Source organism: Oncorhynchus mykiss, chromosome 16 (assembly GCF_057628025.1).
Source record: "Oncorhynchus mykiss isolate SJ-2025 chromosome 16, ASM5762802v1, whole genome shotgun sequence".
NCBI lineage: Eukaryota > Metazoa > Chordata > Actinopteri > Salmoniformes > Salmonidae > Oncorhynchus > Oncorhynchus mykiss.
In genome coordinates this window covers 21447501-21474688 of record NC_143037.1, presented here as the reverse complement: position 1 = coordinate 21474688, position 27188 = coordinate 21447501, and the positions used below count along the sequence as shown (strand labels likewise).

Sequence of the window (27188 nt, the reverse complement as noted above, 5' to 3'; positions counted from 1 at the left end):
GATATTGTATTATTTTGACATTATCGCAATATTATTTTTGTGCTAGTTGGCTGTACCTGCACCAAAACTCCAGTATTTTTTAGCTCATAGCTTGTTCTCCATCTTCTTTTTAAATAGAGAGCCAATTTGTTTACAGCACTTTTATTTCCATGACTGATCAACTTGTTTTCTCATGGGCTCTCTCTTGTCCCCCTGCAGGAGACATATGGTGAGCAATATGAATGGAACATCGAATCTCAATAAATTCACTGTATCGAATTGCGATACATATAGAATCGCAATACATATTGTATCGGAACCAAGTTATCGTGATAATATCGTATCGTGAGGTCCCTGGCAATTCCCAGCCCAAATAAAAACCTGAGATAGATTTTAACTGTAATTCCATTGCCATGGTTTGCATCTTCAGTTTTTCCACGCAATTCGTTTTTGTACATTTTTCACTGGAACTTGTTAGAAGTAGTCCTTGTGCATAGAGTTGTGTGGTTTGTTAAACTTTGTTTGACATAGATTTGAAAGTAAAATGGGGGAAGTGTGTTATAGACTATAGCTTTTGATCAACACCAATGTCAATAGTGTTATATTATTACATTTCATACAGTAGAGCTTTACTATGTAAATGATCCAGTAGTTCTGACTCGTCGGACCAGTTTGGGTTCTTCTTTCAACATGTGTGACAAAACAGGAAGAGGCCTTCTACCTTTCCTTGCCAGGTACACACGCACGCAGTTCTAGTTATCAGACAAGTATGGGCCAGCCAATTCACCACTCCCTGTTCTATTAAACAAAATGGCCTATGTGTTGCAATGGTGAATGGACTGTGTGTGCTGCTTTCTATTGCTTGCTATGTAGCTAATGATTTACCCACTGTTTTGCTGTGGAAACCAGACTGGAGTGCAATTGTTGTGTCTTAGAGGTAGTCTAAAATATACACTGTAGGCCTATCATTTTTTCAGTGTTTTCTACCAAGGAATATTGTGAAGAGAGGAAGGGAGGAATGAGGTCAAAGTGGTATGGAGGGAAGAATAAAGGACGAGAGGAGTGGAAAGAGGAAGAAAGGGAGATTCGGGAAGTTGAAGGCTTATCTCAGCAATGTGAAGGGACAGTTGAGCAGTGATTGGTGGTGCTGTTCCACACTGGCTTATTAACCCTTTATTGACACATGAAAGCCGTTTTCCCTTTTTAAATACTTTTTTGAGCTTTAATACCTCTCCTTTCATTTTCACAGTTTATGATAAGTAGCTTAGCCTCCTGTAATTATCATATAATAATACAAATAGGCTACAGTATGTAGTGTTATCGTACTCAAGTCCGGTCTCGAGATCACATATTGTGTGTCTCGTTGTCAGACACATTTGTACTTTTCTATACACGGTCTCGGACAGTGAGGACCGTAATTTCTTCCCGGGACCAACAGAGTAAAAAAAAAACGTACAAAAAATATATATATACAGTATATATATATATATATATATGTCACATACACATTTTCAGCATCCATTCAGTCAGTGCATAAAACTTCTTCGCCTGGCCAGATGTCCATGCTCCTTTCATGACACATTTTTTTTTTATGGCCTATTGAAACTTGGGCTTCCTACTTTACTCGTAACATCACTGTCCTTTACTTTCATTGAAAAATATCCTCAAACTTTGTCGGGCTTGTTAGAATTTTCTTGGAAGGGAAGAATCAGGGAAATAGTTTGAAAGTTGCACAGTCACTACTAGTAAGGGAAGAGCGGGGAAGTTATATCATATTTTGTATTTTTATCTATACTGAACAAAAATATAAATGCAACAATTTCAGCGATTTTACTGAGTTACAGTTCATATAAGAAAATCAGTCAATTGAAAATAATTAGGCCCTAATCTATGAATTTCACATGACTGGGCAAGGGCACAGCCATGGGTTGGCCTGGGAGGGCATAGGCCCACCCACCCACTGGGGAGCCAGGCCCAGCCAATCAGAAAAAGGCTTTTTGTTGGGAAAAACTTGATTACAGACAGAAATACTCCTCAGCTTCATTATCTGTCTAGGTGGCTGGTCTCAGACGATCCCTCAAGGGAAGAAGCCAGATGTGGAGGTCCTGGGCTGGCGTGGTTACACGTGGTCTGTGGTTGTGAGGCCGGTTGAATGTACTGCTTTAAAACTACATTGGAGGCAGCTGATGGTAGAGAAATTAACATTAAATTCTCTGGCAACAGTTCTGGTGGACATTCCTGCAGTCAACATGCCAATTGTATGCTCCCTCAACTTGAGACATCTGTGGCATTGTGTTCTGTGTCAAAACTGTGTCAAAACACATTTTTAGAGTGGCCTTTTATTGTCCCCTGCACAAGGTGCACGTGTGTAATGAGCATGCTGTTTAATCAGCTTCTTGATATGTCACACCTGTCAAGTGGATGGATTAACCCATTTTTGCATGACATTTTGTGCAAATGGAACATTTCTGGGATCTTTTATTTCATCTCATGAAACATGACACCAACACTTCACATGTTGCGTTTTATATTTTTGTTCAGTATGTTATAGACCTGTTTGGGTTAGTGGTAATTTGTAGAGTGGCTCTCTATTTGCCCTCAGCATGCATTTTGTTCAGCATTCTGAATGTCTGAAGAATCCATACGTTCTTCTGAAATATGGACACACAACATCTCCGGTCTTGGTTTGGACTCCATTTACTCCGGTCTTGGTCTTGAATCGGGCTCGTTTTAGGTGGTTTTGAACACAACACTGACAGTATCAGTCCTGCTACTGAGTAACACTTGATGGAGCGTATTTATCAGTTTTGATCTCTTGAATTAAGCCTTTCACTTTCTCTGCCAACATCCTAATGCGCCTGCGCGCTGCTTGACTCGCTGTCATTCTCTGTTAAGAAGAGATTGCATCTGCATCCGCTGCACTTATCAGAGAGGGAGAATTATATATATTTTTAAATTTAATGCAATGAAAACAGCCCCCGGTGCAAAACATACAGTGGGTCCAGGATGGAGCATTGCAGTATGGGTAGTAATTTATTTCTGAAGCGACGACGGGGCGGAAGCGAGGATGTTTCCTAATAGAAGTCAAAGAGGATCAGCATCATAAAACACTGGAATTATGAGCGCACGAGAATGGACCGGGCAGAAGACTGTGGAATTTGAGTCTAAAATCAATTCTGGATGAGACTGTTTAGTACCATTTTCACGTTTTTAATAGTCTGATATGTCGGCTCTGGCATGATGAGTCCCTGCCCTCAATACAATTTAGTCAGCTCCGGAGTTAGTCACTGGAAACTGGCAGATTGCTACAACTGTAGCCTACATGGTTTATTCTGAATTCGCCTCTGTTTTGCAGCCCTGGCACTGACGGTAATTCGATACATTGTTAAATGCCTTTGTAGGCAACGCTTTACATTGTAGTTAACTACATTGTAATAAGCAAGACTGTATTGGCATGAATGAAATATGTTTAATCTTCACTATTGGCGCAGCTCATTTGATAGTGATAGGCTGTGAGCCTTTACATAGCTTTTTATGTCGATAATGAATATACGTGAGACTGAATAAATTAAGTGTGGTATTGTATTCGCGTGTTAGAGGCACCAGGCAGGCTACAGTTTTTGTCTCCATGGGAATAAAACATGCATGTGCATATAATTAGACTTCACGTCTTCATTGCACCGGAATGCACCATCGTAGTTCCCCTGGCATAGTTAGCCTCCTCGCTATGACAGGTTGGCACACATAAAGCCTACTGTATACAAATGAACCACCAGACCGCTGCATCATCGATGGGATCAGACTAAAAATAAAGCTGCGAATAGGCTACCCAGACTGCGGGACGGAAACCGGGACCATCTCGCGTTTCGTACGGTGGACGCACTGGCAAAGGACTGCAGACCATAACGGGACACTCCGCTATAAAGGTCGCACGTGTCGAATATTTAGTATAACTTCTCTTTGGATTGGGACTGCCTAGGAACATTAGCCATATTTCATTATGTGTTGTTCGTGTTCTCCCCTGCGCTTTATGTAGGCCTGCATACACGTTGTTTGGGTTTTGTTCAATTTCAGTTCCCGAAGTTCATGTTTGTTTTCATGTTATAATAGCTATTCGGGACATTGCCTCAGTTGTGAAGAGTGCGACATTTTGTAAGCACTCAGTATCCCACATTTCAGCCACTAAGAAATGCAACGGGGTGATTTGAGCAATATTCTGGGTAATCCGATTTAGCAGCTGTGGGCAAGTGTCGAAATGTGAAAGATGAGCTTTGGATACCAGAGCTTCAGTCAGTGTTCCAGCAGTGCCTGCACACAGAGAATCACTCGGGACTACAAGTCAACTGAGACAGTAGACTGAGACTGTGCTTCTCAGATAAACATTACAGTAAAAAATAATACAAAATTAAAGGACTTATTGGTTTAGTGTATTCAGATTTTCTTTTGATTTAAAAGCTTATTCAAAGCCATATAAATAAATAACAAAAATAACCTCCTATTTGACAATAGCAAAATCACTTGGTTTGTTATCCATGTCATGGTTTGTCCTTTAATTTGACATGAATTAATTCTGGCTTAAGCAAAACCGAAACCAACGCCCCAGACCTCTGCCAGTCACTTTTCAGTTCATTTTTTTGGTAAAAATGTTTGATTCCTTTTTTGTCAACAAACAAAAAAACATTCCAGTGCCTCAACTGTGCCATATTATCTCAGAGATGTCGATTGACGGAGGACCCGGTCATGTTTGTGTGTGCTCCTTCCACTGCCTGTGTCTGTGTGAGACAAAGGGTTCAAGCATGATGGATCAGGCATGAGACTGCATACGCGAGGGAGGAACACTGCAAATAGTGCAGAAGGAATAGTTGAATGACACTCCAGACAACATGGCCCAGAGAGTTAGTTAAGAGGCCTACAAGTCTACGACAGAGGAAAAATTGGTACCCACTACAGAGAAGAGAGGAGTGTGAGTTATTTCCTGGAGAAAGTGTCAAATTGGAATCAGTGCCCGAGGCAAGCAATTACAGTTTGTATTGAGCACTTCCTCCTCGCTGTGGGAAATCCACCCTGATCTGGAGTTTGAAACGTCGTGTTTCACTTGTTTTTTGAATACCCTCGCTTTGATTTCCTCATTATTGCCTTTCTATTAGATTTTTTTGGGGGGGTATAGCCATCTTCAAGCACGCTTGGAGTCACTTCACAGGATGAAATCCATCCCTTTTTGAAATGGGGCTTGCTTTTCGAATTGTGCCAGTTGGAAATTTGTCAGGATTGAGAACACATGAGCAGGGTTTTCACCCAGCCCTAGTTTCCCCCATCCCCCACCCTTAAACTGTAAGCCTGAGAGAGATTGAGACACAAGGCACTGTCACTCCGCTCCTCCCCATCCCGCACATTTTGCGGGTCCAAAGGGTGAGAACCCCAAGTAGACTGCAAAAGGAGGATGGGGAGTTCTGCCTCCTCTCTCACCGCGGAGACCGAGTCGGACCACGGCTTCCGGAGCACCCCGTACCCGTCATCGCCTCCTATGGGCTGGCTTAGGAACAGCCACAGCAGTCCTGTGTGGGGCACCACCTTCATTACGCGCCAGCAGCATCTGCCACCTCCACACAGAGAGCGCAGGTAAGAGCCAACACTTCACTCCTCAGTCCACTGCTTCTTGGCGAGAGGGCCAGACTGGTCAGGCCTGTTGATGGGCAGCAAGGAGAGAAATTGGCCATGCTCTGTAACACTAGGGCTTGTATTACACAGGGACTGCTGTTACCGGGAGCAGAAAGAGTGAGAATAAAGGACAGGTAGCTTTGTTGTGCAAATCACAACATTGTGATAGGTGTTGTGTGTTGTCTTTGAGTGGTATCCTAAGGGTGTTTTGTTATTTTTAGTGTGGCAATTCTCAGAGCACTCAGATCCACTCTAAATCCAACACCTGCCGCTGCCCTATACAGATTTACTGTAGACTATTATGTCATATTCAAGCCTTTTCAATAAAATATTTTTACATGCACTGACAATATTGCAGTATCATTAAATCTGGTAAAATATTATCCAATCAAAACTATTGTTCCACCACCAAATTTGATCTAATCATAGTTCCACTTTAATGTTTTATATCCAATATGATATCCAAAATCCACTTAAGCTGGATTTGACATCTGACAATCCCGCCTCTTAGTACCTCCCTCTTCAACTCTATGTGCCGAATTTGAGGAAAAGCTGATTGGATCAGTGTGCCAAGTTGATTGCACCCATGGAGTGACCTGGACACAAACTCTCTCGCCGGGTTGTTTGGGGAGCTCGTACAGTGGGGCAAAAAAGTATTTAGTCAGCCACCAATTGTGCAAGTTCTCACACTTAAAAAGATGAGAGAGGCTTGTAATTTTCATCATAGGTACACTTCAACTATGACAGACAAAATGAGAAAAAAAATCCAGAAAATCACATTGTAGGATTTTTAATTCATTTATTTGCAAATTATGGTGGAAAATAAGTATTTGGTCACCTACAAACAAGCAAGATTTCTGGCTCTCACAGACCTGTGAGAATTCTTTAAGAGGCTCCTCTGTCCTCCACTCGTTACCTGTATTAATGGCACCTGTTTGAACTTGTTATCAGTGTAAAAGACAACCTCAAACAGTCACACTCCAAACTCCACTATGGCCAAGACCGAAGAGCTGTCAAAGGACACTAGAAACAAAATTGTAGACCTGCACCAGGCTGGGAAGACTGAATCTGCAATAGTTAAGCAGCTTGGTTTGAAGAAATCAACTGTGGGAGCAATTATTAGGAAATGGAAGACATACAAGACCACTGATAATCTCCCTCGATCTGGGGCTCCACGCAAGGTCTCACCCCGTGGGGTCAAAATGATCACAAGAACGGTGAGCAAAAATCGCAGAACTACACGGGGGACCTAGTGAACGACCTGCAGAGAGCTGGGACCAAAGTAACAAAGCCTACCATCAGTAACACACTACGCCGCCAGGGACTCAAATCCTGCAGTGCCAGACGTGTCCCCCTGCTTAAGCCAGTACATGTCCAGGCCCGTCAGAAGTTTGCTAGAGAACATGTGGATGATCCAGAAGAAGATTGGGAGAATGTGATATGGTCAGATGAAACCAAAATATAACTTTTTGGTAAAAACTCAACTCGTCGTGTTTGGAGGACAAAGAATGCTGAGTTGCATCCAAAGAACACCATACCTACTGTGAAGCATGGGGGTGTTTTTCTGCAAAGGGACCAGGACGACTGATCCGTGTAAAGGAAAGAATGAATGGGGCCATGTATCGTGAGATTTTGAGTGAAAACCTCCTTCCATCAGCAAGGGCATTGAAGATGAAACGTGGCTGGGTCTTTCAGCATGACAATGATCCCAAACACACCGCCCGGGCATCGAAGGAGTGGCTTCGTAAGAAGCATTTCAAGGTCCTGGAGTGGCCTAGCCAGTCTCCAGATTTCAACCCCATAGAAAATCTTTGGAGGGAGTTGAAAGTCTGTGTTGCCCAGCAACAGCCCCAAAACATCACTGCTCTAGAGGAGATCTGCATGGAGGAATGGGCCAAAATACCAGCAACAGTGTGTGAAAACCTTGTGAAGACTTACAGAAAACGTTTGACCTCTGTCATTGCCAACAAAGGGTATATAACAAAGTATTCAGATAAACTTTTGTTATTGACCAAATACTTATTTTCCACTATAATTTGCAAATAAATTCATAAAAAATGTGATTTTCTGGATTTTTTTTCTCATTTTGTCTGTCATAGTTGAAGTGTACCTATGATGAAAATTACAGGCCTCTCTCATCTTTTTAAGGTGGAGAACTTGCACAATTGGTGGCTGACTAAATACTTTTTTGCCCCACTGTATTATGGCAAATACTTTGGAGGGCTCCCAGACTAGACAACTATTGATTCCATGCTGTCACCTTAGTTTGCGAACACTCGCTACACCTGGCTCTGTTGTTTGACCTCTGTCGGTACCTGCCGTCCACTAACAGATGGCCGCCGCTGCGCAGATGGCAGAGTCCTCCCTGCAAACTGACCGACCGCCTCGTGTAATTAATGGTGTTGTAGTCTATAAAACCTTGGAGGATTCGCCAGTCTCATTAAACATCTTGTTAGCTTAGGGGGGGGTTAGCGTTAGAGGCCCGGTCATTTTCCAAGAAGGAAGTGAATGTGAAACCGGACGAAGCATGGTTTCAGAAGCCGCTTGCTGTTTGAAAGAGTCCTGATGTTTTGTCATGTGGGCAGGATGTGCTTTCATTGAATATTTCCCCACCTAGATTATGCCACTCTTTGAGTCTGAGTTTTGAATGATTGAGGATATAGGCCTAGCTAGTCAATAATGTGAAAGGACAAGCTAGTTTGAATAACCAGTTTTCACCTTTTAGCTCATGATAATTGAAACAGGTGGCTCCAACTTTCTGTGATTAGTCTACTGCCTTCAGAGGAGCTACGGGAAAGACATGTTTCTTTCTTTTTCATTCCCGCTTATAGGTTTGAATGTCAGCTCTCCGGGAAGGAGAACAGTGGAGCTGCTATCGGCTTCCTCCTCCGGTGTATTGATGTTATTGCTGAGTCACCGGGGGAATCAAGTCCGGTTGTTGGTTATTGATTTTCTGAAGACTTATCAAATGTCCTTACAATGGATGTCATTATTTATTCAGTGTTGGCCTTTTCTAGCTCATTCATCTCTCACTACTATTGTCTGAGCTTGTCAATACTTACTCTGCTGCTGCCCCTCAGTTAAGTCAAACTGTACCATCTCTTGGAGAGGTCTTATAGGTAGGGCGGTGACGGTCGTGGAATTTTGGATGACTTTGGTGTCCATAATCTTTGATTTTACCTTTATTTAACTAGGCAAGTCAGTTAAGAACAAATTCTTATTTTCAATGACGGCCTAGGAACAGTGGGTTAACTGCCTTGTCAGGGCAGAAGGACAGATTTTTACCTTGTTAGCTCGGGGATTCGATCTTACAACCTTCCGGTTACTAGTCCAACGCTCTAACCACTAAGCTACCTGCCACCCCAATAATAATAGCTTTGACAGTGTCGGTTTGCATCATCAGATACTGATAATGGCCCTAGAGGGGATGGCTGCCGTTTTACGGGCTCCTAACCAACTGTGCTATTTTGTTTGTTTTTTTGCATTGTTTGTAACTCATGTTGTACTTAATGTTGCTGCTATTTATGATGGAAAATAGCTTTTGGACATAAGAACAGCGATTACTCACTTCGAACTGGACAAAGATTTTTATTTAATGAGTCCGACGCGAAGGATATACTGCTTTGTTGAGACAAGGCCCAAATCCCTGTCATCAAATCGTCGAAAAAGGGGGAGGAGGGCAGAGTGCCTTTGTAAGAATGAGGACAGAGCAGCTACGTCTGGTAAGACAAGAAGCGGGTTGTGTGTCTGTTTGTCAATAACTGCTGTTGCACGGTGTTTAATATTAAAGAGGTCTCGAGGTATTGCTCGCCTGAGGTAGAATACCTCATGATAAGCTGTAGACCACACTATCTACCAAGAGAGTTCTCATCTAAATTATTAGTAGCTGTCTATTTACCACCACAAACTAATATTGGCACTAAGACTGCACTCAACGAGCTGTATAAGGCCATAAGCAAACAAGAAAATGCTCACTCAGAAGTGCTCATAGTGACCAGTGACTTTAATGTAGGCAAACTTAAATCCGTTTTACCTAATTTCTACCATCATGTCACATGCAACCAGAGGAGAAAAAAACGATAGACCACATTTACTCCACACACAGAGACGCATTACAAAGCTCTCCCTCGCCCTCCATTTTGCAAATTTGACCATGATTCTATCCTCATGATTCCTGTTTAAAAGAAAAAAATAAAACAGGAAGTACCAGTGACTCGCTCAATACGGAAGTGATCAGATGCTACGCTACAGTACTGTTTTGCTAGCACAGACTGGAATATGTTCCTGGATTCATCCAATGGCATTGAGTAGTATACCACCTCAGTCACCGGCTTCATCAATAAGTGCATCAACGACGTCGTTCCCACAGTGACCGTATGTACATATTCCAACCAGAAGCCATGGATTACAGGCAACATCCACACCGAGCTAAAGGCTAGAGCTGCCGCTTTCGAGGAGCGGGACACTAATCCAGACGTTCACAAGAAATCCTGCTATGCCCCCAGATGAACCAACAAACAGGCAAAGCGTCAATACAGGACTAAGATCGAAACCTACTACACCGGCTCTGACGTGTACTCAAAGCATGCGTGGACCAACTGGCAAGTGTCTTTACTGACATTTTAAACATCTCTCTGACCGAGTCTGTAGTACCTACATGTTTTAAGCAGACCACCATAGTCCCTGTGCCCAAGAATGCTAAGGTAACCTGCTCTACTTCTTGAACTGCATTGTTGGTTAAGGGCTTGTAAGTAAGTATTTCACGGTAAGGTCTACTACACCTGTTGTATTCGGCGCATGTGACAAATAAGATTTGATTTGATTTGAACCCCTTTATTGTTTCAGGAGACCCTTTTACACTGTGTTCAGGGGCATCTCCATAGCAACAATCCTCTGTCTCCATCACCAATCAGACTCGAGCCTCAGTCAGCTGAGCTCATATACACACATGCATGCACATCTCACCACACATGCTCACGTAACACTGCTTTTGGTAGCAAAGAGGGTCTGCGTACACACACAACACACACAACGCACTCACTCACACACAGATCCTCTAACAACATGGCTTTGAGGAGCAATGTATAATGATGCTTGGAGCGCACCGTCGCCCTCTCTCTCACCCCACACACATACACATTTCTGCATGAGTCTAACGAGGTTAGGCAAGCCTAGCTGAGCCGTGGCAGAGGATGAAATATAAAAACAACAGCTCAGCTTAAATTTGCTGATTCATGTCGAGGGTTTAGTCCCCGAAAAGTAGTTCTAGTGTCCTCCTGTAACACACTGGGCTCTTTCTTTCAGGGGCTGTTTCTTTCCAGCCCCTGAAAATTGGCAAACTGTCCTGTCTTTGTCAATTTTTTTTTATTCAGCTTCTCCCAGCAGTGACTCATTGGTCATGGGAAGGGTCCGTGTACTAAATCAGTATTCTTCACTTCGCTTTAATCACAGATTTAGGCTTGCTTAAGAAAGCAACCCACACATGAACTAAACACTTAAACTAGCTATGCATTCAATGGTTGTTTTTTTTGCCTGGGTCTATGATGGTAACAGGTCTCTACAGAAACGTAAGCCTTCAGGAAGTATTTACAGCCCTTGACCTTTTCCACATTTTGTGTTACAGCCTGATTTAAAAAAAATAATAATATTAAATATACATTTTGTGTCACTGGCCTACACACAATATCCCCCCATAATGTCAAAGTGGAATTATATTTTTAGAAATGTTTACAAATGAATTTACTTTTTTAAGCTGAAGTGTCTTGAGTCAATGAGTATTCAATCCCTTTGTTATGACAAACCTAAATAAGTTCAGGAGTAAAACTTTTTTTTTAACAAGTCGCGTGAACTTGATTTTTGAATGACTACCTCATCTCTGTACTCCACACATACAATTATCTGTAAGGTCCCTCAGTCGAGCTGCGAATTTCAAACACAGATTCATCCACAAAGAAGGACACATTGGTAGATGGGTCAAAAAAAAAGCAGACATTGAATATCCCTTTGAGCATGGTGAAGTTATTAATTACACTTTAGGTGGTGTATCAATATACCCAGTCACTACAAAGATACAGGTGTCCTCTCTAACTCAGTTGCCAGAGAGGAAGGAAACAGGATTTCACCATGAGGCCAATGGTGACATTTTAAAACAGTTACAGAGTTGCATGGCTGTGATAGGAGAACTGAGGATGGATCAACAACATTGTAGTTATTCCACAATACTAACCTAAATGACAGAGTTAAAGAAGAAAGTCTCTACAGAATAATAAAATATTCTAAAAAATGCATCCTGTTTGCAATATGGCCCAAAAATAAAAATGAAAATATGTGGCATAGAAATGAACTATATTTCCTGAATACAAAGTGTTATGTTTAGGGCAAATCAAACACATCACATCACTGTGTACCACTCTTGATATTTTCAAGCATGGGGGTGGCTGCATCATGTTATGGGTATGTATGCTTGTCATCGGCAAGGACTAGGGAGTTTTTTTTTTAGGATAAAAATAAACAGAATAGAGCTAAGTACAGGAAAAATCCTAGAGGAAAACCTGGTTGTCTGCTTTCCAACAGAACTGGGAGACAAATTCACTTTTCAGCAGAACAATTACCTGAAACAAGGCCAAATGTGACCTGTTTCAAGAGGCTAGCCATATGTCGCATGTCACTACTTTACAGGAGAGGTATTTGAACGTTTATTTGTATTTATTTTATCAAAATGTGTTTTTTGGCAGAAATGCCTCCTGGAACATGTGAACTTTCATGTGCTTTAATAACAAACTTGTATGCCATCTGTAAACACAAATACAATTGTTAAATTACAAGCCTATTTGGTTTAGCTACGGAAAAAGACAGGAACCTTCCCACTAGCCATGATTGGCTGAGATAATGGATGGGCTGGACATGCCAAGAGATGAGTTCGGATTGGTCTGCTATGTAACACGCTTCTGTCTATAACATGTCTGCTCAGTATGTGTAGATAATCCTTGCCACCGCTGCTTTTTTGAAAGATATAACGTTAGCCATGGAGATCTGTAAAAGTGTTGCTACTGCTCTCAACAACATTGCTGCACATTGACACAACAACAGGCCAAACATACTGTAGCTATAAAAAATAAAAAAGTTACCCAGGTGTGTCTGTGGGTGATTTTGGCCATCTATTGTATTTCATGAACGTGTTCATATCTAGACAGCTGGCTTGGAGTAGATTATAGCATTTATTTCACATGACCCATCCATTTAGACAAGGGTCTGTGTAAGCATCAGCTAATAATTATAAAATCTTTGTAACATATTCTAACAATGTCAGATTAGGATATAGGCCAAGGCTACAATCTTTGGTTGTCTACTACGCTGCCTTATTCACTCTGTTTAGCACATGGCCTCCACATGTGAATCCTTAAGAGGTTGTGAAAGATTCTGAATGGGTATAGACCAAGAATAACTCTCCAGTTGGTCCTCAACTGCAGTGTATGATATACATTTTGTAGCTCTGAGTCTCTACTTTTATCCAATGTAAAAAACACCTTTTCAAATGTTGCTACATAATCAAAGCGGTGGGTCACAAATATACACTGGAGTTGCTTACCAAGATGACATTGGATGTTCCTGAGTGGCCTAATTACAGTTTTCGGTTTGAAAATCTATGGGAAGACTTTAAAATGGCTGTCTAGCAATGACCAACAACCAACTTGACAGAGCTTGAAGAATAAAAAAATAAAAAAATAATGTGCAACTATTCTACAATCCAAGTGTGCGCAAAGGTCTTAGAGACTTACCCAGAATGACTCACAGCTGTAATCACTGCCAAAGGTGATTCTAATATATTGCCTCAGGGGGTTGAATACTTATGTAATCAAGATATATTCGTTTTATTTGTCATACTTAAAACATTTTTTTTTTTTTTTTACAAATATTAGACTTTTTCTTCCATTTTGACTGTAGAGTATTTCGTGTAGATTGTTGACAAAAAAATGAATTACATTTGAATCCCACCGTCCCAACATTTAGAAAAAGTCAAGGGGTGTGATTACTTTCTGAATGCACTGTATCAGGTTTGCAGAAGGTTTTTCCTCCTTTTGTGATGCTTCCAGGAAATGCTAAAGTGTATTATCCAGAGACCAAAATGACCTTTTCAAGGTAGTTTCACATCATCTCGGGACCAGTCTTTTTCCATTGTTTCTCCCCATAACCCCATGAGGGCAACTAGGTGGTTATGTGCGGTATGTACAGTGACTGACTTTATGGCAAATTCCCTCAGTCCCTCCTGGGGTTCCTGTCTGCTGTTCCCTGGCTGGTTCCTATTGCAAGCATCTGTGTCTGTCCTAGTATGACGCATGTGAGCGTTTACCATTGCTCCATTCCACTGGCTCTTTTCCCTTTAATTGGATTAAAACGGGTCCACATGGATTTGGCAAGCATGTGTTGTGTTTGTGTTTATGTCTGACTTATTTCAGTGTGTCTTCCCAACAAGGACTATTGCCTGTCTGATGGGCAGGCCACATCGGGAAACTCGTCTCCAAGTGATCAAATCAATTTATATTTGTCACATGCGTTGAATACAGTGAAATGCTTACTCACAAGCCCTTAACCAACAATGCAGTTTTTATTTTTATATATATACTTTTTTCTTTTGCTCCCCAAATTCGTGGTATCCAATTGGTAGTTACAGTCTTGTCCCATCGCTACAACTCCCGTACGGACTCGGGAGAGGCGAAGGTCGAGAACAGTGGGTCCTCCGAAACACAACCCAGCCAAGCCGCAAACAGACACAAGAAGCCGCTGCTTCTTGACACAATGCCCGCTTAACCAAGGAAGCCAGTCGCACCAATGTGGAGGAGGAAACACCGTGCACCTGGCGACTGTGTCAGCGTGCATTGCCCCCGGCCTGCCACAGGAGTCACTATTGCGCGATGGGACAAGAACATCCCTGCCGGCCAAACCCTCCCCTAACCCGGACAGTGCTGGGCCAATTGTGCGCCGCCCCATGGGTCTCCCGGGTCGCAGCCTGGACTCGGACCAGGATCTCTAGTGGCACAGCTAGCACTGTGACGCGGTGCTTTAGACCACTGCGCCACTCAGGAGGCCCCCAACAATGCAATTTTAAGAAGAATAAGTGTTAACGTGTCTGATCTGTAGGGGTGTTATGCAAATTGGAGTCGGTCTATGGTTTCTGGGATAATAATGTTGATATGAGCCATGGTCAGCACTTCATGGCTTCAGACGTGAGTGCTACGGGTCGGTAGTCATTTAGGTAGGTTACCTTGGTGTTCTTGGCCACAGGGACTATGCTGGTCTGCTTGAAACATGTTGGTATTACAGACCCGGTCAGGGATAGGTTGAAAATGTCAGTGAAGACACTTGCCAGTTGGTCAGCCTATGCTCGGAGTACACGTCTTGGTAATCTGTCAGGCTCTGCGGTTTTGTAAATGTTGATCTGTTTAAAGGTCTTACATCGGCTATGGAGAGCGTGATCACACAGTCTTCCGGAACAGCTGGTGCTCTCATGCATACTTCAGTGTTGCCTGCCGTGAAGCGAGCATAGAAGTAATTTAGCTCTTCTGTTAAGCTCGTGTCACCGGTCAACTCGCATCTGTACTTCCCTTTGTAGTCCGTAAATAGTTTGCAAGCCCTGCCTCACCCGACGAGCGTCGGAGCCAGTGTATTACTATTCAATCTTAGTCCTCTATTGATGCTTTGTCTGTTTGATGGTTCATCAGAGGGCACAGCAGGATTTCTTATAAGTGTCCGGGTTAGAGTCCCGCTCCTTGAAAGCGGCAGTTCTAACCTTTAGCTCAGTCTGGTTGTTGCCTGTAATCCATGGCTTCTGTTTGGGGTATGTACGTATGGTCAGTGTGGGGACGACGTCATCAATGCACTTATTGATGAAGCCAGTGACTTATGTGGTGTACTCCTCAATGCCATCAGAAGAATCCCGGAACATATTCAGTCTGTGTTAGCAAAACAGTCCTGTAGCTTACCATCTGCATCAAATGACCACTTCTGTATTGAGTGAGTCACTGGTACTTCCTGCTTTAGTTTTAGCTTGTAAGCAGGAATCAGGAGGTTGGAGTTATGGTCAGATTTGCCAAATGGACGGTGAGGGAGAGCTCTGTGTGTGGAGTAAAGGTGGTGTAGAGTTTTTATTTTATTTTTATATATATATTTTTTATATAGACCGTATTACCGGTAGTGAAACAAGGAGCGCTATTTTTTTTTCAGGCGTAAAACCCCCGCCAAAAACACAATTTACCAGAATGCTACCAAAATGCTAACTAGTACTAAGGAATCCCCATAGCGGGTGCTAGGGAAATGCTAATGAGCCCATGCAAACATTTACTACTAAGACAGTCAACCCAGCTCATAAAGTTATGCAAGTATCGCAAAATGCAGTTTGCTTAACACACAAAATAAACAGCAGGGATCTTAATCCAGAAGGGGATTGTTGCTGTTACCATGAAGCTTGAGCTTGCAAGTTAACCGTAGCCACTTAGCTAAGACTAGCAAGTTAACGAAACCCAGCTGGAGAGAATTTATTTGGCATGTCTTAGATGGTTAACTTAATAAGATATATAGCTGGCAAACATTTGTAAATTTCATACAAGTGTAACTTGATAACCTCACTTAAATTGTGCTGCAGAAGTGACTCACCTCACGAAGCTCCCATTTTTGCTCGTTGGGCTTCTTTGTAAACAAACACACCTGACTGGCTCAAACAGCTGTTTCGTTTAACTAGTTCCGGTAAGCTTCATAATGAAAAAATTGTCTGACGGGCGAAATGATGAATGCGAGATGCTTTATCTATTACCTAGTGCACAAGTTGGTTGCAGGTATTTGTTTAAAAAGTACTAATATACACTGCTCAAAAAAATAAAGGGAACACTAAAATAACACATCCTAGATCTGAATGAATTAAATATTTTTATTAAATACTTTTTTCTTTACATAGTTGAATGTGCTGCAAAATCACACAAAAACGCCACGTTGCACCACAGACTGTCCAGGAGTTGGCGGACTCCAAATCCAGACCTCCATGGGTTGATAAATTTGATTTCCATTGATCATTTTTGTGTGATTTTGCAGCACATTCAACTATGTAAAGAAAAAAGTATTTAATAAAAATATTTAATTCATTCAGATCTAGGATGTGTTATTTTAGTGTTCCCTTTATTTTTGGTGGACGGAGCGAGACATGATGTCCCAGATGTGCTCAATTGGATTCAGGTCTGGGGAACGGGTGGGCCAGTCCATAGCATCAATGCCTTCCTCTTGCAGGAACTGCTGACACACTCCAGCCACATGAGGTCTAGCATTGTCTTGCATTAGGAGGAACCCAGGGCCAACCGCACCAGCATATGGTCTCACAAGGGGTCTGAGGATCTCCTCTCGGTACCTAATGGCAGTCAGGCTACCTCTGGCGAGCACATGGAGGGGTGTGCGGCCCCCCAAAGAAATGCCACCCACACCATGACTGACCCACCGCCAAACCGGTCATGTTGGAGGATGTTGCAGGCAGCAAAACGTTCTCCACGGCGTCACCAGACTGTCACGTCTGTCACATGTGCCCAGTGTGAACCTGCTTTCATCTGTGAAGAGCACAGGGCGACAGTGGCGAATTTGCCAATCTTGGTGTTCTCTAGCAAATGCCAAGCGTCCTGCACGGTGTTGGGCTGTAAGCACAACCCCCACCTGTGGACATCGGGCCCTCATACCACCCACATGGAGTCTGTTTCTGACCGTTTGAGCAGACACATGCACATTTGTGGCCTGCTGGAGGTCATTTTGCAGGGCTCTGGCAGTGCTCCTCCTGCTCCTCCTTGCACAAAGGCGGAGGTAGAGGTCCTGCTGCTGGGTTGTTGCCCTCCTACGGCCTCCTCCACGTCTCCTGATGTACTGGCCTGTCTCCTGGTAGCGCCTCCATGCTCTGGACACTACGCTGACAGACACAGCAAACCTTCTTGCCGCAGATCGCATTGATGTGCCATCCTGGATGAGCTGCACTACCTGAGCCACTTGTGTGGGTTGTAGACTCCGTCTCATGCTACCACTAGAGTGAAAGCACCGCCAGAATTCAAAAGTGACCAAAACATCAGCCAGGAAGCATAGGAACTGAGAAGTGGTCTGTAGTCACCACCTGCAGAACCACTCCTTTATTGGGGGTGTCTTGCTATTTGCCTATAATTTCCACCTGTTGTCTATTCCATTTGCACAACAGCATGTGAAATGTATTGTCAATCAGTGTTGCTTCCTAAGTGGACAGTTTGATTTCACAGAAGTGTGATTGACTTGGAGTTACATTGTGTTGTTTAAGTGTTCCCTTTATTTTTTTGAGCAGTGTATAAAATGAAAGTATTAACAGCATTGAAAAATCATACTGATGGGATTTCAAAATACCCCGGGATATGGTATATATGGTATACCACCCAACCCTACTCTGCAACACCTTGTCTGCCTAAACCCGGTCGGACAGTTTTCTCTGTTTAAAGATTCAAACGTCTGCAGCTGTCTCCCCCACTGACAGATTCACCCATCAAATATGAGCGACGGTCGTGAAATATTCACTAACATTACAGTCAGAGGTGAGGTGTTTCATTTTTTTTTTTTAAAGGTTACTGTTCTATCAGCTAAGTAGTGCTTGGATCATTATTCATCTGCATATGGGGCAAGAGCTGATGAACTTTGTCTCTGTACTATCACCAGAAGCCATGGGTGACGTTATACTGAAGGACATCCAGCTGTTTACACCTAGAGAAAGAAGCCAAACATATTTAGGTCTTGGTATGCTATCAATTCCTTCCTATGACCTGGCGTTCATACAAAGCCCCATTTTTGTAATTTTTTTGACAGTTAACATATTGCCCTCTTTAGAAGAAGAGAATGGGCCATTATTACGAATTGCAGAATACTTCTTCTATCTTCTGTTACCACACAGTATGTTGTGTGCTTTTGAATGTTTACATGGCTCAAGGAGACCTGTTGAAAAGACCCCTGTTGTGGATGTCTCCCTCCCAGGACATTGCTACCAAAGCTTTCCAGCTTCTACCGCTAACACTTTAGCCTCAATCGCTTAGTCAAATTGTCACGAAAGCTTCAGTTCAGTGTCTTACTTTCATTCCTCTCACTTATCACCAAAGTGTCCGTCTACACTGACCAAGTCTCAATGTCACCAAGCCCTCTGTCTCGAGTCACCAGTTTCAGTGTGTCACAGCTGAGGTTCTGTCTGCTATCACTGTGGTCCTCAATGTCTTGAGCCTCTGTCCTCTGCTCATACTGTAGTAGAGAGAAGTCTGTCACTAGTGTTGTCTGTAGAATCAGATGAGTCGAGTGGAAATGTACTCTTATGTCCCCGTCTTTCTTTGACTCGGCTCTGAGCCACCACCCACTGGGCACACACTGGTTGAATCAGCATTGTTTCCACATCATTGCAATGAAATGACGTTGAACCAACGTGGAATAGACGTTGAATTGACATCTGTGCACAGTGGGCAGAGCAGAACAAAAGTATTGCCGTCAGTCTGGCCAAGCTCAGATTTCATCGCACGACTCCCCTCTTTACCATCACACAGTGTAAATTTGCTCCACCACAATAGGGACAGGAACGTAAGGGGACGGAGGGAGCAGAAGGGAAAAACTGTCTTATCAGTGAAGCCAACCGCTCGAGTGAGTCATGTCGGTGCCAGAATGCTTTACCTGTCGGTTACAGAAGAGGCTCTTCAAGCTAATCCTCGAGTCTCAGGCCCTGCCTGACTCATCATTTCCTCTCTTGACAGACAGGGAGTGGAAGTGAGGGAATGAGGAACGCCAACAATAAAAAAAATACTTTCAAGTGGAAAAGGGTCGCTTTAATCTCAGACTGGGAGAAATCTCGCTAGGAAGCGGTGAACAGAGCAGTAAAGTCCCATGAATAAGTCCCGCTGCTTAATGCGTTGGTTTGCCGTAGGGTAGATGGCATTCCTGAGCTTAACTAATTCTTTAGGAAGTTGAATGCCAGTGACGTTTGGCATGTTCCAACGTATCCCTCGATTTGAACACTGTTTTTATCCTTCAGATTTATGATCTACACACTCTAGATCAAAGGATATTTGGCCATTGATTCAACCACTTGCTTTACTCATTTGTAAAGCAGAAATAACTATGAAGGGGCCTCCCGAGTGGTGCAGCGGTATTAGGCACTGCATCACAGTGCTAGAGGCGTCACTACAGATCTGGGTTTAATCACGGGCTGTGTCGCAGCCGGCCGCGACTGGGAGACCCTTGAGGCGGCGCACAATTGGCACGGCGTCGCCTGTATTAAGGGAGGGTTTGGGCTGGTTGGATGTCCTTGTCCCATCGCACTCTAGCGACTCCTTGTGGCAGCCAGGTGCATGCATGCTGACTTTCGTCGCCAGCCGTACGGTGTTTCCTCAGACACGTTGGTGCGGCTGGTTTCCGGGTTAAGCAAGCAGTGCGTCAAGAAGCAGTGCGGCTTGGCAGGGTCGTGTTTTGGAGGATGCATGGCTCTTGACCTTCGCCTCTCCGAGTCCGTACGGGAGTTGCAGCGATTTGACAAGACTGTAACTACCAATTGGTTATCATGAAATTGGGGATAAAAAGTTCCCGTCCCCTCCCCAGAGGGAAAAAATAATGTAAAAAATCACTATAAAGAGCTTACTGGTCAGTGTGCTGTAAGTGTAAGTGATTCATTTCCATAGCTGTGAGGTGTGAAAGAAGCCACTACCACATCTTCAAGTTCATCTCCCTCAGGGAAGCTAGAGTGTCCCTCTGGCAGATGGTAGCTGTACCCATCATTTCCCTGTGAGTGTGACCTTACCCCTTAGTGTCTCCTCCAGCGTCGGCTACACTAAGCGAAGGTAACTCGGGCTAATTACCTGCTGAAGCTCCATTCTTATGTGGGCACAGCTCGCCATGACTGGGCCTCCGCTGTCTTAGCCCCAGTGCCCACCAATGCTGAAATACCATAATAAAGTAGCATCTAGCATGCTGATAGATTGAAGGGTTAGAAACTGAAGTCAGGCGTTCATCTTCAGATATGATGTATCCTTTTATGCAGGAGGGTTAAGTTTGGGTATGGAGATCACAGCCTAATACAGAAGCATGTCTGTTCTACAAAATGTATTCCCAAATAAATGTGTTCTCAAATATTTTATATTCACTTTTAAGCTATGTGCACTGAACTGACATGCATGATTGTTGCTGATGTTCAGATGACGGGGATAAAATCATATATAATGCGCAGCACAGCAGCGCTTAACTCAAACAGCGGTGTGCCGCCTGCTCTAGCCGCGAGCAAAGTAATGCAATGCCTATACTATATAACGCAGGATGTAACTTTCCTGTGCTACCATGTAATTTTAGTCTTAACAAAATCAGACAACCCCAAAGTAGAATAGTTGACCTATTTACCTAGTCAGCTTGTTGTGTTTTCATTGCTAGGGAAATATTCCTCTCGAGAGCCATAGGTATTCTGACAAGCAGTCAATACTTTGGAAAGCACTTCCGGCAATTGTATTTTAAAGCTGTTTTAGCCTTTGTTTTAAAAAAAGGGGGGGTGCCAGTTTTTTGACTGAATAATGCTTAATATATTCAGAGTAATAACAATCAGGATGTTGTGTCCAATGGGGTAAATGCAGATGGGCAAACCCCATGCTTCAGCCCATGTATATTTGTTATAGCCACTATGCAGCATTAGTTGGGCTACAGTGATAATGCTTGTTGCTAATAGCACGTCTGATAATGTAGACCATGCATAATAGGGTATATGCATGGTCCAATATGTTATTTATTTGTTTAGTAAGATTTTGTACGAATATGTTATTGGGCTAATTTCTAGAGGTGGAAATGATATTTCAGTTGGTGTCAGCATCATTTTAAATTTGTATTTGTTTTTGGAGAAGAATGTCCTTTTTAAAAAGTCCCCGGAACTGAGCTTCTCAGTGCTACATAAAAAATGATCCCGTGGGGGGACTGGAATTGGTCAAACTTGCAGTTTTATACATGTACAAAATGATCCTCTTTCTTACATGAAGGGGGAGGTTAAATTGGCCCCAGGCAGTCGATCTGAGATCGACTTAAAGACATGTTCCGGAACTTTGACACTAGTAAGTCTTTTTTTATTAGATTTTTTTTAACCTCCTGCTTTGGGATGGATGTGTCAATGTGTAGTTCATACATGCAGTTTTTGCCTTCTTTTTTCTATGCGATTGAATGAACCTGAATTATCATTCCGATATTATAGGCCTACTGCTGCATTAGCCTATAGGCTATCTCTGAGTTCCATGCGCTCATTTCTTTAGCTGCCAATGGATCATGGTTTGTCAATATGTTTATATGGCAAACGCTGGTGCACTGACATTAGTTTAATTTTAGCTTTTGACTTTAATCATTTATTTCCGGATTTTTACGATTATCCACGTGCCAATAATTTTGACCAATGAAAATATTATTATTGAAGTGAAACTGTTCCATGAATATGTGCATATAAAAATAAGCAGAAATGGCACGCAGCAAGTTGGAAGTAGTAGGCTAAATTGTCAGCTTCCCCAAACTTAAAACTCCCGAGCTACCTATGGTCTTTACTATAACACACCTATAGATAAATGTATTGCAAAAGGGGGGGGGGGAGGTGCCCGCCTATAGAAATCAAATGCCCTTCCAACTGATTTGTTCTGGCGCCGGCCTTGGATCTTTAACTCAAATGTATATGTGAATTGCCCAAAACGTTACATATTGCCACTTTTGACTTTCAGTCGTGGAGTTTATTCAAATCAAATCAAATTGTATTGGTCACATACACATGGTTAGCAGATGTTAATGCGAGTGTAGCGAAATGCTTGTGCTTCTAGATCCGACAGTGCAGTAATATCTAACAATTTCACAACAACAACCTAATACACACAAGTGTAAAGGGATGAATAAGAATATGTACATATAAGTAAATGGATGAGCGATTGCCGAACGGCATAGGCAAGATGCAGTAGATGATATAGAATACAGTATATACCCTACATTACTCATCTCGTATGTATGTAAACATTTAAAGTGACTAGTGATACATTTATTACATCCAATTTTCAATTATTAAAGTGGCTAGAGATTTGAGTCTGTATGTTGGCAGCAGCCACTCAATGTTAGTGATGGCTATTTAACAATCTGATGGATTTGAGTTTTTCAGTCTCGGTCCCAGCTTTGATGCACCTGTACTGACCTCGCCTTCTGGATGATAGCGGGGTGAACAGGCAGTGGCTCGGGTTGTTGTCCTTGGTGATCTTTTTGGCCTTCCTGTGACATCGGGTGATGTAGGGGTAGTTTGCCCCCGGTGATGCGCTGTGCAGACTGCACCACCCTCTGGAGAGCCTTGAGGTTGAGGGCGGTGCAGTTAGTTATTCTTGCTGTAACCCCTGCTTTTATGCCTTTATTTGTTCTAGCTGTCAAACTCTTGCTCCTAGGCAATGTAAATTACTTCTTATTTTGCCTTTATGTCGTTGTCCTGCCTCTTCCCTGATTCTACACTTCATACTTAAATATATAAAAATCCCCCAACACCAGGATCCATGCTGTCAGACCCTGCAGTCCCAGCCCCAGTGACAGTCTTGTCCTTAGCGGCCGTTCTGTATGGATTGTAGGGCCGGGACGATACCAGTGTCCCAATACTCATTAGTATCGTGGCACGGATATAAAACACCAAAGCAGATTGAACTTCTTTAGGAAAACAGCCCTCATGTTGGACACAAGCATTAGCGTGTTGTCATCCAGAGTCACCTTTTCATTTATTTTCCAAGCTATGCATGACCTATTTTACATACAACAGGTTTTTAAAGGACCAAAGAGTTGGGTCTGCTATGTGTTTTCATTTTTGCCATGGAACAAAATATTGCGATTGTGGTATCGTCACAGCCCTAATGGATTGCCTGAATTATTAACCAGCAGCTAGCCCCCCAGGGGACTGAGGCTGGGAACAGCACACCACCACATCCACCCAATGATTGGGCCAGGATGCCCTGTAGCCAGCCACAGAGGAACCTATGAGGAAAAGCTTTTAGCGGTGCAGCTAATTATCACTGCCACGTATAGGCTATATGGATTAGCATCCTGCATGATTAGCAGACATGTCCAGAAATTCCAGACTGCTGTTTCTCTATTGCTCGGCCTAGCTGTTCCCTTATATTCTCAAGTGTTGTTGCAGTAGAAGCCCACGTCACATTTGATGTCATTTTCTTTTGTTGAAAGGCCTTATTATCAAACGAACTGTCAAGCCGTGCTAGTTAAAAGGAGACGTCCTTGACGTTTATGTGAGAGATGATTCACAACAAAGGAGATCCGAGTCATCTGAAGAGCGACCCCATTTAGCGTTGTGTCCCAGACGAGGGCTCTCTCGGAACAAGCCACTGATTTATGAAACATCCAGCAAGTGCTTTTTTTTTCATCAAGCTTTATTCTTTCATGATAAGCACAAGCCTCTGAAGAATGGTTGCCTTGTCTCTGTCCTGGTCCTTCTTCTCTTTGTGTCTGAATGGATTTCTTTTGTTGTTTTGCAGCCAGTGTAGAGGAGGCTTGCAGTGCTTTTTTTACGTATTCAGAGTCCTTCACTTCTTCCACATTTTGTTACATTACAGCCTTGTTCTAAAATGTATTAAATATTGTTTTTCCTCGTCAATCTACACAATATCCCATAATGACAAAGGAAAAACTGGATTTTTAGAAATGTTTGCAAAAAACTGGAATATTCCATTTGCATAAGTATTCAGACCCTTTACTTAGTACTTTGTTGAAGCACCTTTGGCAGGGATTACAACCTCATCTTCTTTGGTATGACGCTACAAGCTTGGAATGCCTGTATTTGGGGAGTTTCTCCCATTCTTTGCTGTAGATCCGCTCAAGCTCTGTCAGGTTGGATGGGGAGAGTCGCTGCACAGCTATTTTCAGATCTCTCCAGAGATGTTTGATCGGGTTAAAGTTCGGGCTCTGGCTGGGCTACTCAGGGACATTGAGAGTTATCCCAAATCCTTTGTTGTGTTGTCTTGCCTGTGTGCTTAGGGTCGTTGTCCTGTTGGAAGGTGGACCTTCGCCCCAGTCTGAGGTCCTTAGCGCTCTGGAGCAGGTTTTCATTAAGGATCTCTCTGTACTTTGCTCCGTTCATCTTTCCCTCACCCTGACTAGTCTCCCAGTCCCTGCTGCTGAAAAACATCCCCACAGCATTATGCTGCCACCACCATGCTTCACCGTAGGGATGGTGCCAGGTTTCCTCTTGACGTGACGCTTGTTGTTTTTGTCGCACTGCTTTGCTTTATCTTGGCCAGGTTGCAGTTGTAAATGAGAACTTGTTCTCAACTGGCCTACCTGGTTAAATAGATGTGAAATAATTGTATTTATTTTTTAAATCAGGCTAAAGAGCTCAATCTTGGTTTCATTAGACCAGAGAATCTTGTTTCTCATGGTCATAGTCCTTTAGGTGCCTTTTGGCAAACTCCAAGTGGGCTGTCATGTGCATTTTTACTGAGAAGTGGCTTCCGTCTGGCCACTCTACCATAAAGGCCTGATTTGTGGATTGCTGCAGAGATGGTTGTCCTTCTGGAAGGTGCTCCCGTCTCCACAGAGGAACTATGGAGCTCTGTCAGAGTGACCATCGGGTTCTTGTTCACCTCCCTGACCAAGGCCCTTCTCCCCCGATTGCTCAGTTTCGCCAAATTTCTTCCATTTAAGAATGATGGAGGCCACTGTGTTCTTGGGGACCTTCAATGCTGCAGAAATGTTTTGGTACTTTTCCCTAGATCTGTGCCTCAACACAATCCTTTCTCGGAGCTCTACGGACAATTCCTTTGAACTCATGGCTTTGTTTTTGCACTGACATGCACTGTCAACTGTGGGACTTTATATAGACAGGTGTGTGCCTTTCGAAATCATGTCCAAACAATTGAATTTACCACAGGTGGACTCCAATCAAGTCGTAGAAACTTCTCAAGGATGATCAATGGAAACAGGATGCACCTGTCGCGCAGCAAAGGGTCTGAATACTCATGTAAATAACGTCTAAACCGGTTTCCGCTTTGTCATCATGGGGTATTGTAAAGTAGATTGAGGGGGGGAATATGTAATCATTTTTAGAATAAGGCTGTAACGTAACAAAATGTGTAAAGTCAAGGGGTCTGAATACTTTACGAATGCACTGTATATACTGCTGTGCATATTTACTTTGTAATTGCGCTGTGGTTTCCCCATCTTGTTTTTGGAGAAGGTTTGGAGAATCCACAGCAAAAAACTGATGCTTTATTTTTTTTCCCAGAATATGGCTCATAGGGATGGCTATTTAAGAGGCAGTACATTTAATTTACGTTGCAACCAAAACATTCTCCCACACCACTTAGGTAGATCCTGCTCACTTACTTTGAGTAATAAAAAAAAAGGGTGGGAAAGTATATATTGATTGTGTACCTAGTTAAAGGAAAATGACCATCTCTTTTGAACATGTGACTATGCAGACGTTACAAAAAAACTGTTACTCTGTATTCTAAGAAGTAAATGTCAAGTAAATAAAAATAATAGTCTATCTGCTGAATCACTATTGTTGGAAAGGGGGACATTATATGCAAAAGTATGCGAGCAATACTGTGCAATCGTTTATCTATTTAGGGCTAGGCCTGTCTTTTTTTTCTTACTTGGCAAGGATAGTATGATTAGGCCAGTCCCTTGGTGTTGGCGTTTGTCCCTTTTTTAATGTTGTGAAGAATCGAAACAAACAAACAGTTCCCCCGGTGGCCAAGGAGGGTAATATTTCTCCACAGGCTGAGGCACTGGGCTGTGGGCCAACCTTGGAAAGGCAGCGCTAATGACTGTCACACAAAGGCCAAATGTCTTAACGGCGAGGCGGGGGAAGCCGTTGGCGGCTCGGCTCACTGGCTCTCACACCGACGCTCAGAATGTGGGGCACAGCCAGCCGGCTATGGTGGCATACTCCATCATCGCTGCCTGCAGCACTGACCAGACCGCTTCTAACCTGGCCTTCCGTCCCTCAACCGTTGACCTCTTATCCAGTCCTTCCATTGCAGACTCTATTCTGCTCCCCTCTTTGTTCGTCCCTTTATTCATAGTGTTCACTACCTTTTCTGGATATAATCTGCCCCACTATTTAATATTCATTCCTCTGTTCACCCTACTCCTAACCAGTAACCCTAACCTCACTCCATCTACCTTTCCGCCTCCTCATTACAAGAGGGCAGTGTTTTGCCCTCTTTTCTAGCTCACTGACATGCTCTGTGATTGGTTCAGAACCCAGTGTCAGTGATGCATCTAGCGTCATCTCCTTAGGGCTACAGTGAATTAAGATGAGGAGGAGTATAATGGGCAGCTTGGCTGCAGGGTGGCCAGTGGAAACAAATGTGAACGCAGCAGGGGTTTTGTGCAGGAAAGCAGTCATCTTGCAGTTCTCTCTGCCACTGTGAGCTCTTGGCCCAGAGCCCAGGTCCGCCACACTAAGGAGCTGAAGTGGGCACTTTTAGAACAGCTCCACTAAACACAAGGCCAAGGACAGAAGGGGTGCGCGCGCGTGTGTGTGTGTG

At 43.1% G+C, this 27188-nt stretch overlaps 2 protein-coding genes across 3 annotated transcripts in view; both read left to right on the top strand.

The window, feature by feature from the left end:
• Positions 1-27188, top strand: part of capn15 (calpain 15) — an 84765-nt gene that overhangs the window by 4757 nt on the left and 52820 nt on the right. Inside the window, exon 1 of one of the 2 annotated variants that reach the window (XM_036946490.2) lies at positions 3342-5598. The exons of the other annotated variant lie outside the window; for it this stretch is intronic. Coding sequence (XP_036802385.1) covers positions 5420-5598 — 179 coding nt within the window. The 5' untranslated portion in view covers positions 3342-5419. Of the gene's footprint in view, positions 1-3341; positions 5599-27188 lie in introns of those variants that run through there. 2 annotated transcript variants of the gene reach the window in all.
• LOC110491627 (putative protein MSS51 homolog, mitochondrial) overlaps positions 3198-27188 on the top strand; it is a 91815-nt gene continuing 67824 nt past the window's right edge. The window contains exon 1 of the mRNA XM_021565209.3: positions 3198-3348. The gene's annotated coding sequence lies outside the window, so the exon portion shown is untranslated. The remainder of the gene's footprint in view (positions 3349-27188) is intronic.